The 11943-nt window shown below is 37.5% G+C and overlaps 1 protein-coding gene across 4 annotated transcripts in view; it reads right to left on the bottom strand.

Annotated features, from left to right (window-relative positions):
- Window positions 1–11943, bottom strand: part of RPAP3 (RNA polymerase II associated protein 3) — a 37750-nt gene that overhangs the window by 2681 nt on the left and 23126 nt on the right. For all 4 annotated transcript variants that reach the window (XM_036299347.1, XM_036299348.1, XM_036299349.1 and 1 more), the window contains exons 10-16: window positions 10345–10466; window positions 8476–8546; window positions 8257–8358; window positions 5616–5854; window positions 3763–3949; window positions 2033–2130; window positions 1468–1568 (exon numbers count right to left, since the gene is read on the bottom strand). In XM_036299347.1, coding sequence (XP_036155240.1) covers window positions 1468–1568; window positions 2033–2130; window positions 3763–3949; window positions 5616–5854; window positions 8257–8358; window positions 8476–8546; window positions 10345–10466 — 920 coding nt within the window. The remainder of the gene's footprint in view (window positions 1–1467; window positions 1569–2032; window positions 2131–3762; window positions 3950–5615; window positions 5855–8256; window positions 8359–8475; window positions 8547–10344; window positions 10467–11943) is intronic.

Here is an 11943-nt window from a genome sequence, read left to right as displayed (position 1 = left end):
TAGTAGAGAAAGTTCCTGCTCTCATGGAGCTTTAATTCTATTAGGGAGAGAAATAATAAACATATACATGGAATACTGCCAGCTAGTTATGTATTATGAAGAAAAGTAAAGCAGGGCAAGAATACAGAGGGTGACGAAGGAGGGGAAGCAGGCAGTTATTTTAACTAGGCCGGTGAGGAAAGGCATCTCTGAATGTTAGACGGAAACTTAAATAAAGTGAGGAAGCAGGTGGGGAGATATTCTAGGCTGCGGGAACAGCCAAATGCAAAGCCCCAGAGGCTAAATTACGTCTGGTAGTTTGGTATATTAAAAAAAAAACACCCAGCGGTGTAGTGGGCAGAGTGAAAACAGTGTTAGAAGATGAGGTTAGAATAGTAATAAGTAAGAGCAATACTTCTCGGGAAATTTCAGGAATTGTTTTTGATTAACTGAAGATGAAACAGAAATTTCTTTTGATTTAAATTCTACTTTAAAATTTCTCTAAGTTATATATTCACTTCCCTAAGTACAACATAAAGGGTATTTTTTCTTACTGATTGAGTCTTATTCAATGTCACTGCTAGATACATAAAGAAGAAAAGGAGCCCAAAGTACATTTAGCCTAAGAGGTTTGAAAACGGTACAAGGTTTCCCTATCTTTAAAACTAAAAACAGTGGTACTCTGGTATTCTAATGATTTTTTTCTCTTTTTCCTAAAACTATACAGTATAGAGCAAAACCTCTAGGTAATTTGAAGATTTTCAGCATTTGATCTTACTTAAATTAGGGTCCCCCAAAGTAACACTATCTTCCAAAGACTGAGATATAGAAGGAAGGGATCTAATTCAGGCTCATCACTTGCCACTCTTTACCCCTAACTCGACAATCCAGCCACACTGCCTTTCCTGCCTCAGAGTCTCTGAAAACATCATCCCTTCAGTCTAAAACTCTTCCCTACCCACTTCATCTAACTGAATCCTGCCCTTCTGTGAGAATTCAGCTTAAATGAAACAAACTCAAGAAAATTAGCTGTCAAAGAATGGGTTAGATTTCGGTACAGCCACACCCAGTTACATGCCCCCTGTGGCAGGGAACCTTTACATGCTGCATGATGGCAGGAGCTCAACCATTGTTATTACTGCATTTTCAAGCAGAACAGCTCAGACTCTAGAGCAGGACTGCCTAAGTTTAAGTCCTGGGCCCGACTTCCTAGCTACATGACCTTAATGGCATTCCTTACCTCCCTCTGCCTCAGTTTCCTCCTTTGTAAAAGTGGAATAATAATCATACCAATACCTCATAATGTTATTGCCAGGATTAAAAATTTTAATTTTACTTAATTTAATTTAATTATGTTTTATTTAAATTTAATTGCATGTACCTTGGACATAGTAAACATTCAACAAATATTTGCTATCATTTGTTTGAAAAATAAAAGAGGAATATAAGAATAAAGAGATATGGAAAAGCTTTGTTCACAAATCTCACTTTTTTTCTCAGGTTCTGACATGAACATCACTGCCATATCAAACCTTCTTAATTCAGAAAGCCTTTGTAAAATTTCCAAGATGAGTGATGGCTTTTCTTTCCTGAAATAAACAAAATAAAAACCAAATGATCCATTAAAAGTAGCTCATTTAATTCTTTACTAACACAATATTTCTAATTATATGTAAATAAGGTCTTCATTTATCTTTTTCCCTGGGCAGTTAAAATAAAGAATACTGTCTTTATTTTAAGTGCCCAGGTGAAGACATTTATCAAGTCAATTGAAGAAATAATATTCTCAAATGTGAGGAATAGCACAGATGTTATTAATCTACTGTAACACTTCCATGCCCTACTTTTCTCTTTAAAAAAACAAAACTTAATCATTTCCCTTGTTACTTCTTGCACTTATCATCTTCACAACTTCTGCCATAGTAAAATTTACTAGAGTGCTGGTATTGCCATATAGAAGGTAGTAATAATATCAAAACAAGTGAATTTCCCAAACCCCTAGAAATAGCATAGCACTACAGTATGAAAGTATAACTAAAAAAATTCAACTTACTCAATGTAAAAGTCATGCAGAATTTTAATGATTTGGTTGAATACATCTGGATCTAGATTCTTCTGAAACAACTTAGGATACAAGGATGGTTCAATTTTCTTGGAAAAAAAATAGTTAGAAAATTAAATTATGACAACATTCACATATAAATTACTTATATAATAATTGCTTAGGTGAATAAAGAATAACTACTACGCATTAATACATAATGAATAATAATGGGGATGGGGGGTTGTCACAATGAAATGTAATTAAAGATAGAAGAAGGTTAGAGGAACAGTAAGATAATTACTCTGTACAAATCAGAGAAAAACCTCATCAACAGATAGATGTACACCACCATGAGAGAGACAGGAAACTTAGAGCTCTCAAAGAGCAAAAACAATAGAGAGTTAAAAAATAAAATTACATGAGATAATGTATTTGGAAGTAACTATATATTGCATAATTATAAGGAATTATTACTATAACTAGAGGCCCGGTGCACAGATTCATGCACCGGTGGGGTCCCTCGGCCTGGCCTACAGGGATCGGGCCAAAACCAGCTCTCTGACATCCCCCGAGGGGTCTTGAATTGCGAGAGGGCACAGGCCAGGCTGAGGGACCCCACTGGTGCACAATCGGCTGGGGAGGGACCACAGGATGGCTCCAAGGCGTGTCCAGCCGGTCTCACCCAGTCCCAATTGGTTGGACCCCAGCAGCAAGCTAACTTAATGGTTGGAGCATCTGCCCCCTGGTGGTCAGTGCATGTCATAGCGACTGGTTGAATGGTCGAACACTAAGCATATCATGCTTTTATTATATAGGATTACACTGGAGAAAAAGTATGTTAATCCATTATTTGGTAAATTTCTTATGATTTGATTCTTTTTCTTTTTAAATATATTTTATTGATTTTTTTACAGAGAGGAAGGGAGAGGGATAGAGAGTTAGAAACATCAATGAGAGAGAAACATCAATCAGCTGCCTCCTGCACACACACCACCTGGGGATGTGCTGGCAACCAAGGTACGTGCCCTTCACCGGAATCAAACCCGGGACCACTCAGTCCGCAGGCCAACACTCTATCCACTGAGCCAAACCGGCCATGGCTGATTCTTTTTCTTGGAGCCAATGAAATCTCATTTTCAGGAGAATGACTATCTAAATATTGCAAGTATTACTTGACACAAAGAAGGCATCTAATGTATTTTAGCTTCTTTCCCCATCTTGAAGGATGAAGAAGTTCAAGTTATGATATATGAAATCAGATTAAGTTATTTTTAGAGAAGAGAATTCAAAACAGAACCTATTTCCAAAGGTTCCCTGATTGCAAATATTTAAAATGGTCTGGCCAGCCCTAGCTGGTTTGGCTCAGTGGATAGAGCGTTGGCCTGCGGACTGAAGGGTCCCAGGTTCGATTCTGGTCAAGGGCACATACCCAGGTTGCAGGCTCAATCCCCAGTGGGCAGGAGGCAGCCAATCAATGATTCTCTCTCATTGCTGATGTTTCAATCTCTCTTTCCCTCTCCCTTCCTTTCTGAAATGAATTAAAAATTGAAAAAATAAAATAAATAAAATAAAATGGTCTGGCCAGGGTGATACATGTGTCAGGTAAGGGATAATAAGAGCATTTTCTACAATCATGTTATACAATACAAAGAGCAAATATAACACTATTATACAGTGAGTGACAAAGACAGTCTTTGACCTTTTGTTTACAACAGAACTACTAGCTTCTTCTTTCTTACCGTCAAATACTGATATAACATATCTGGAGAACTTTTCAATTGTCTAAAATCAGATTCAAGCTGGAATGAGTTTGCAGGAACTGGAGGAAGAACAGTTGTGATAAACTGAGCAGGCAATTTGTCTCCCTCTATAGAAATCTTTTCACGGGAAGACTGACATACATCCTGTTTCATATTAACTTGAGAACTGAAATATTGCAGAGACATCAGTCAAACAATTGAAAAGAACCAAAATTAGTCAAAGCTTATTTTTTTTATTGATTAAGTTATTACATATGTGTCCTTATCCCCACATTACCCCCTATCCCCCCCACTCATGCCCTCACCCCCCGTTTGTCTGTGAGTCAAAGCTTATTATAAGAAAGCATCAATAGAGATTTTAAAATTTCTGATTTAACTAATATTATATTATCTATTTACATTCTAAAAATACTAAACTCTTTCAGCTGATAACATATGTATATTTTTTTGCAAGACACGCCTCTGCAAATTTTCACATGCTACACAATGACTATTCTCTTTGCTGGGCTATTAGCCTGGCCACTTTTTGAGCACACCATTTCTATATACCGCATTACAACATCATATATACTTACAACTCAGCCTTTCAGAAATCTGAATTATAAGTTTCAAGAAAGATATTCTGAGAAGGAAAAAATGCTTTCTCCTTAAAAAACAAACAAACAAAACTACCTATTTAGTGTTTTCTCACAATCCATGCGATCACTTTAAATAGAATTACTACTAAAATTCAAAGTTAAAAAAAAAATTTCAATAGAATTGTTGAGTACAATACAATAATATATGAATAAAATTTCAAGACCCCAAAACAAACCTAGTCTATATCTTTTATATTCTCACTAGAGGCCTGCGGGGATCAGACCAAAACCGGCTCTCTGACATCCGCTGAGTGGTCCCGGATTGCGAGAGGGAGCAGGCCAGACTGAGAGACCCTACTGGTGCAAGATCGGGGCTGGGGAGGGGCTGCGGGAGGGCTCCAGGGTGTGTCTGACCCATCTCACCCAGTCCCCATAAGCTGGACCCCAGCTGCAAGCTAATCTACCATTCGGAGTGTCTGCCCCCTGGTGGTCAGTGTGCATCATAGTGATTGGTTGCATGGTCAGACACTTAGCATATTAGGCTTTTATATATATATAGATCAAGGAAACACATCACTATTTTTAAAAATTCCAAACAAGTCCCGGCTGGTTTGGCTCAGTGGATAGAGTGTCAGCTTGTGGACTGAAGGATCCCAGGTTTAATTCCAGTCAAGGGCACATGCCCGGGTTGCGGTTTGATCCCCAGTAGGAGGCATGCAGGAGGCAGCTGATCAATGATTCTCTCTCATCACTGATGTTTCTCTCTCTCTCTCTCTCCTTTCCTCTCTGAATTCAATAAAAATACATTAAAATTTTTTTTTCCAAACAAAATTTAAAACAAGCCATAAATAATCTTAAATATGAATCGCTAGAATAATGTAAATGTCTAAATTCTACATTTTTTAGAAGCTTCCTCTTAAAAAATTAAATTTTTTGCTGAATTAAGAAGGGAAACAATATACTGAAGTTTGAGGGGAAAAATGAACACAACCAACTTGTTAAAGACAGTTTCTTATTATCTCTAAATTCCCCACTATGGTAAAGGAACAGTGATCATTCCTTATGCAAAACGTCTCTGATGAGTCAGAACAAATAAAAAAGAAAAACTAGAACATAAAGTTGGGTAGTTAAAAAAATTACAGTGATGAGTATAAACCAAAACGCTCATTGGTAATATCAATTTTCTAGTGGAATTAAATCCTGGGTCTGGCTTTACCATTCTAGAGATTATCAAATATCAACAGTTCTACTTACTGGAGGGCTGAAGTCTCACTGATTTCTTCTATTTTCAATACTTTTGCTTTTGGAATATCACTCATGGGCAAAAGGTCATCTTGGCTTGAATTCTTCTTACTTGCAGTGCCTGTGGTTGCTGTTACATCTGCTACATTAATAGGATTACTTTTGGGAGCAGCAGCAGTAGTGCTCTCTGGCATGTCAATAGTCTGTATCAAATTACCAGTTTCTTCAATAATCACCTTCTTGAGTGGTTTCTAAAACAATTAAAATCAATTCCTTAAATCAACACATAAAGTTTTTCTATTTTAGAATTAGAAATTAAAAGGTTGCTGTGTTCTTACAGCCAATATCCCAGTTATAAAAAAAAATTCAATTTGATGGCTAGACAGACTTAGGAGTCACACTCTGAGAACACAAATAAAAAGATGCATAGCACCTACCAAATGTAGGTCTAAATGGAGTAAAGAAGATGTATATATAAATAATTACAAGCAATAGTATACAAATCTATAAGAGAACACAGAGGAAGGTAGAAAAACATTGGCATTAGCAGAGACTTCTTAGAGAAAGTACACAAGAATGGCAATGCAGAAGATTAACCATGGTATGTATGGTCAGTGAAAAGGTGATAAGTCCAATGGCACTGGTGCAAGAGGATAAGTGATGGGAGACAAAGCTTGAAAGGCTCATTAAAAATTGCTTATAAAGAGACTTGTATGCCATGTCAAGGAGTTTGGACTTTATTTTAGAGGCAAGAAAGCCAAGAAAAAATATTACCAAACTGACAACAGTTTTGTGGGCTAACTGAAAGCAAGAAAAACAAGGCTAGGCAATAACCAGCATTCTGTATGAAACAGACCAACATTAAAACCTGAATACATCTGGTTGGTGTAGCTCAGTGGTTGACCATCAACCACTATAGAAAGATTTATGAGCCAGGAGGTCACAGTTCGATTCCCAGTTAGGGCACATGCCCGGGTTGTAGGCTCAATTCCCAGAAACGGGCATGGAAGAGGCAGCCAATCAATGATTATCTCTTATCATTGATGTTTCTATCTTCTCTCCCTCTCCTTTCCTCTCTGAAATCAATAAAAATACATTTTACTAATAATCCTATATAATAAAAGGCTAGTATGCAAATCGACTGAACAGCGGAACAGCAGAACAACTGGTTGCTATAACACACACTGACCACCAGGAAGCAGACGTTCAATGCAGGAGCTGCTCCCTGGTGGTCAGTGTGCTCCCACAGGGGGAGCGCTGCTCAGCCAGAAGCCCTGAGCCAGGCTCACGGCTGGCAAGCACAGCGGCAGTGGCAGGAGCCTCTCCCGCCTCTGCAGCAGTGCTAAGGATGTCCGGGAGGTGGGCCTAAGCTGTCAGTCGGACATCCCCCAAGGGCTCCCAGACTGCGAGAGGGTGCAGGCCGGGCTAAGGGACCCCCCCCCACACACACACCCCCAGTGCACAAGTTTTGTGCACTGGGCCTCTAGTAATAAATAAAACCTGAATACATTTTCTATATAAGAAGCTGGATAAAGCCAGCTCAGGATTAAGTTTGCCAAATAATAATCACAAACTTGGTAAGTACTTGACCATAATAATGGTTTTTAATAAAATAAGTTGCATTCACTATTTCAATCATTACAAGTATCAAACATTTTCAATTTCTTCTAAAGTTTACATATTGTACTCTTATTTTTAACAAAAAAACTTTCAGTATACTGTAAGTGTTCAATTCAATTGTATAGTTAAATTTTAAATAAAAAAGTTATAAATATAAACACTTTTGACATATACACTAAATTCAACGTTAAAACCAGACATTCTATTAACATTGCTAAGCTAAGACCTAATGGGAAAAATTGTTATTGGATAAATGCACATAAATAAAAAAGCTGTTAGCAAATTTGTTAAAAGAATCCTGTTAGCAGTTCTATTTTAAAAGTTAATCACGTTAAGCTAAGGCCTTTGCTTTGCTCAGAACTATCATCAGCAATAGATAACGATCAAGATATTAATCAAGAATGGACATGTATTAGTGTTTAAAAAATAGACTATAATTTGACAGGCAATAATTATTGAATTATATCAATACACTATCGTTTAAAAACAAATACTTTCATTGACATTAGATGTGTAAGCATTGATTGTAATTAACAAATTTCCAAATAGATAGTCTCTATTAAGAGTAGACCAGGGATGGGGGAATGACAGTATGAACAGAAGTAAAACTCAAAAGATACCACTATAGAAAGATTTATGAAAAGATATGAAAGGTTCAATTCATTACTTTTTAAAAATTAAAAGTTAGAGACATGACATTTTATTTAGCTCTGTATAATGGCTATTTCAAAAAAAAAAAGAGAGAGAGAGAAGAATAAACAGAAAGGGAGAAAGAAAAGGCTAAGGACCAAAAAGAAAGGTGAAGTTTTGATGTGAGAAAACAGAAAAATGAAAATAAATATTTTAGCAGAGACTAAGAGATCAGGAAAAACTTTCATTTACTACCAATCAGGGAACCCCAGGCCCTTGCTTACCTGATCTACATCACTGGTCTTTAAGAGATTTTAATTCAACAGTTTGTTTCCTACTCTTATTCACACCACACAGATACTTACATACCAAGAAAGAAAAAGAAAGACAGTGTTTCACTTACAGCTGGTCCAGGATGAGGGGGATTATCAGTGGGTTTTATCACGTTCTGCCTTTGAGTAGAATCGAGAAAGACATCATCCCAGTGTCCTTTCTCAATTAATTCCTTGAAAACAGATTTGTGATCATGACTATAAAAATATTCTCAAGTTAATTATGCAACAAATGAATGTGTTTAAGTTGCAGAAAATAAAAGTATATATTGGTGAAAATAATATATTACCTTTTTAATTTTGGAAAGTTCAGTTATTGCTTGCTTATTTCCAGGTTCCAGAAGCAAAACAGTTTCAAAATCTAAAGTGAATTTTTAAGAAATATAATAAATTAGTGGAAATACTTTATAAAGTTCAAGACATGATATGTTTACTTGGTTTAGTAACACCATGTTTATCTCAGGAAGTTTTACTCAGGATGCTAGGAAACACGTGAGCAACAAGGACTAACATTTACTGAGTGCTAGTCTTTATATGAATTCTTTTTTTTTAAATTTATTTTATTTATTTTATTTTTTTATTTTATTGATTTTTTACAGAGAGGAAGGGAGAAAGATAGTTAGAAACATCGATGAGAGAGAAACATCGATCAGCCGCCTCCTGCACACCCCCTACTGGGGATGTGCCCGCAACCCAGGTACATGCCCTTGACCGGAATCGAACCTGGGACCCTTCAGTCCGCAGGCCGACGCTCTATCCACTGAGCCAAACCGGTTTCGGCTTTATATGAATTCTGATGTATTCCTCACTACAACCCCACTTTACAGATGATACGATTGAGGCCTACAGGTCACCTAACTTAACAAAGCCCACACTACTAACAAATGACAAGGTAACTCACTAAATGTAAGATAGAATCTAATATTATTCAGCCTTAAAAAGGAGTTGTGATACATGCTACGACATAAATGAACCTTTAAGACATTATACTAACAGAAATAAGCCAGACACAAAAGGACAAAGTACTGTATAATTCTTATATAAAACACCTAGAAAAGTCATATTCAGGGATAGAAAGTAGAATGGTGGTTCTGAGGAGCTGGGAAAAAAGGGGAATGGAGAGTTACTGTTTAATGCGTAGAGTTTTCAGAAATGATGAAAAAGTTCTGGAGATGAATAATGGTGATGGTTACACAAGGTAAATGGACTCAATGCCAATGGACTTAAAAATGGTTAGAATAGTAAGTTTTATGTTATGTGTATTTTACCATAACGAAAAAAATGCATGGGTTACAGCTGAAGCCAGGTTTAGAGAAAAACTGAGAGAATTAAATGCATAGATCAGGAAAAAAGACTGAAATCAATTATTTAGGTATTGATGTTAAAAACTTAGAAAAATAGCAAACTAAATCAAGACAGTTGTAGGAAGGAAATAAAGAGTAGAAATAAATAAAATTGAAAACATACACAATAGAAACAAGTTGGTTCTTCAAAAAGACTAATAAATACTTAAAAAACAGATCAAGGAAAAATAAAAGAATAACAAGTATAAAAAAATAAGGGGGGATGGGGCATCACTACAGACTACATTATCCTCTACCTCCAGCTGCTGATTCCCTTCCTTTTCATTCTTGCCTTTGTCTTGCTTTTTTCCTTCTCACCTATAATTCAAATCTTTTTTTTTAAATATATTTTATTGATTTTTTACAGAGAGGAAGGAAGAGGGATAGAGAGTTAGAAACTCAATGAGAGAGAAACATCAATCAGCTGCTTCCTGCACACCCCCTACTGGGGATGTGCCTGCAACCAAGGTATATGCCCTTGACCGGAATCGAACCTGGGACTCTTCAGTCTGCAGGCCAACGCTCTATCCACTGAGCCAAACCGGTTAGGGCTATAATTCAAATCTTTACTAATTTTGATTGGCAACTAGCCAGAATGTACTGTATGCTCTCAAAAGATAATCAGGTCTACTATTAAAGCTGCATTCTTTCAAATCTGCATACATATTCATGCTTTAAACTGAGAAAGAAAATATGTATATCTTTCTCTAAATTCTATATCCTTGTACCCTGGGAAGGCTACGCAAATCTCTGCTTCTATAACTTGGGAGTCCCGTCAGAATGAGTGAGTGGCAGTTGTTATAAAAATAGTCATACCTTGTTTGGCCTCATTTAACTTTCCCAAAAATGTTCTTGCAGTTCCTCTCCTGGCATAAGCTTTAGAATACGAGCCATCTAATAAAATAGCTTGTGTGCAGTCCTTTTCAGCCTCTTCATATCTATTAAACACAATACAATTACCAACTGGAAAAATGCAGCCTATAGAAAAACTTCATATAAACTGAGTTTCTAATATAAAAAAACATGCATATAATTTCAAATATCAACCCCATATCTGTGTTTGAGGGAAAAGACAATTATAAAATTTTATATTCTCATCAAATCTTGGAATCATCTGCTAAGGAGGGAGAAGGTACCAGATTAAAAAAAAGTCAGAAAAGGATGGAATTAGGATGGCAAAAATACAAGTAGAGCAGACAAAAGAATAGTACTGCTGGAAGTCTGCCCCCCGTCCACCTTCAATAAACACACACTGCATTAACAATTGGCATTAATTTTCTAATAAAACTAGAGGCTCGTTGCATGAATTCATGCACCACTGCGGTCCCTTGGCCTGGCCTGCGGGATCAGGCCGAAACCGGCTCTCCAACATCCGAGGGGTCCTGGATTGCTAGAGGGCGCAGGCCAGGTCAAGGGACCCCACCAGTGCACAATTGGGGCAGGGGAGGGACGCAGGAGGTTGGCCAGCCGGGGAGGGGCTGTGGGAGGGCTCCAGGGCATGTCCAGCCTGTCTTGCTCCAGTCCTGACCGGTAGGACCCCAGCAGCAAGCTAACCTACCAGTCGGAACATCTGCCCCCTGGTGGTCAGTGCACATCATAGTGACTGGACGACCGGTCGATTGCCCCTTGGTGGTCAGTGCACATCATAGTGAGCGGCTGAGTAGCCTTAGCATATCATCAGCATATTACGCTGTTGTTTTTTTTTTAAATATAGTTTATTGATTTTTTACAGAGAGGAAGGGAGAGAGATAGAGTTAGAAACATCGATCAGCTGCCTCCTGCACGCCCCCCATGGGGGATGTGCCTGCAACCCAGGTACATGCCCTTGACCGGAATGGAACCTGGGACCCTTCAGTCCGCAGGCCGACGCTCTATCCACTGAGCCAAACCGGTTTCGGCAGCATATTACGCTTTGATTGGTTGAACAGCCAACCGAACAACTGTACACTTAGCATATTAGGCTTTTATTATATAGGATTCCATTTTTACCTATAGTACACATCGCCCAAGGAAGAACCCACAAAACATTATATATTTGTAAGTATATCATCGACACTTCATAAATCCTACTCAGCCATGCAACCAACAATCAATTCAGTCTGACTGGGTACTGCTCTATGATAACAAGGCACTAAGAGCTAAAACACAGTAACTTGAGACCCTATATATTAACACATTGCAGACGGATCTTGAGAATTCTCGTGTTTTCTGTTCTAAGGCTTGTGGCTAATCACAAGAATTCTTTAAAAAGATATTAGCTTGTCAGAACACGTAATAAATAACTTCAAAATGCAATGGGTATTTAATTTTAAAGTGTGTCTTTAACATTTATGTAAAACGTTTTTTGTACTTGTTCAATAGAATCTTATCTGGCCACTGGGTAGAGCTAGCAATAAAACTACTGGTCCACAAGAT

This window comes from Myotis myotis, unplaced genomic scaffold, assembly GCF_014108235.1.
Source record: "Myotis myotis isolate mMyoMyo1 unplaced genomic scaffold, mMyoMyo1.p scaffold_m19_p_3, whole genome shotgun sequence".
In the NCBI taxonomy this organism is placed as follows: domain Eukaryota; kingdom Metazoa; phylum Chordata; class Mammalia; order Chiroptera; family Vespertilionidae; genus Myotis; species Myotis myotis.
The sequence above is the reverse complement of the archived record's forward strand: the minus strand, read 5'-3'. Positions and strand labels throughout refer to the sequence as shown.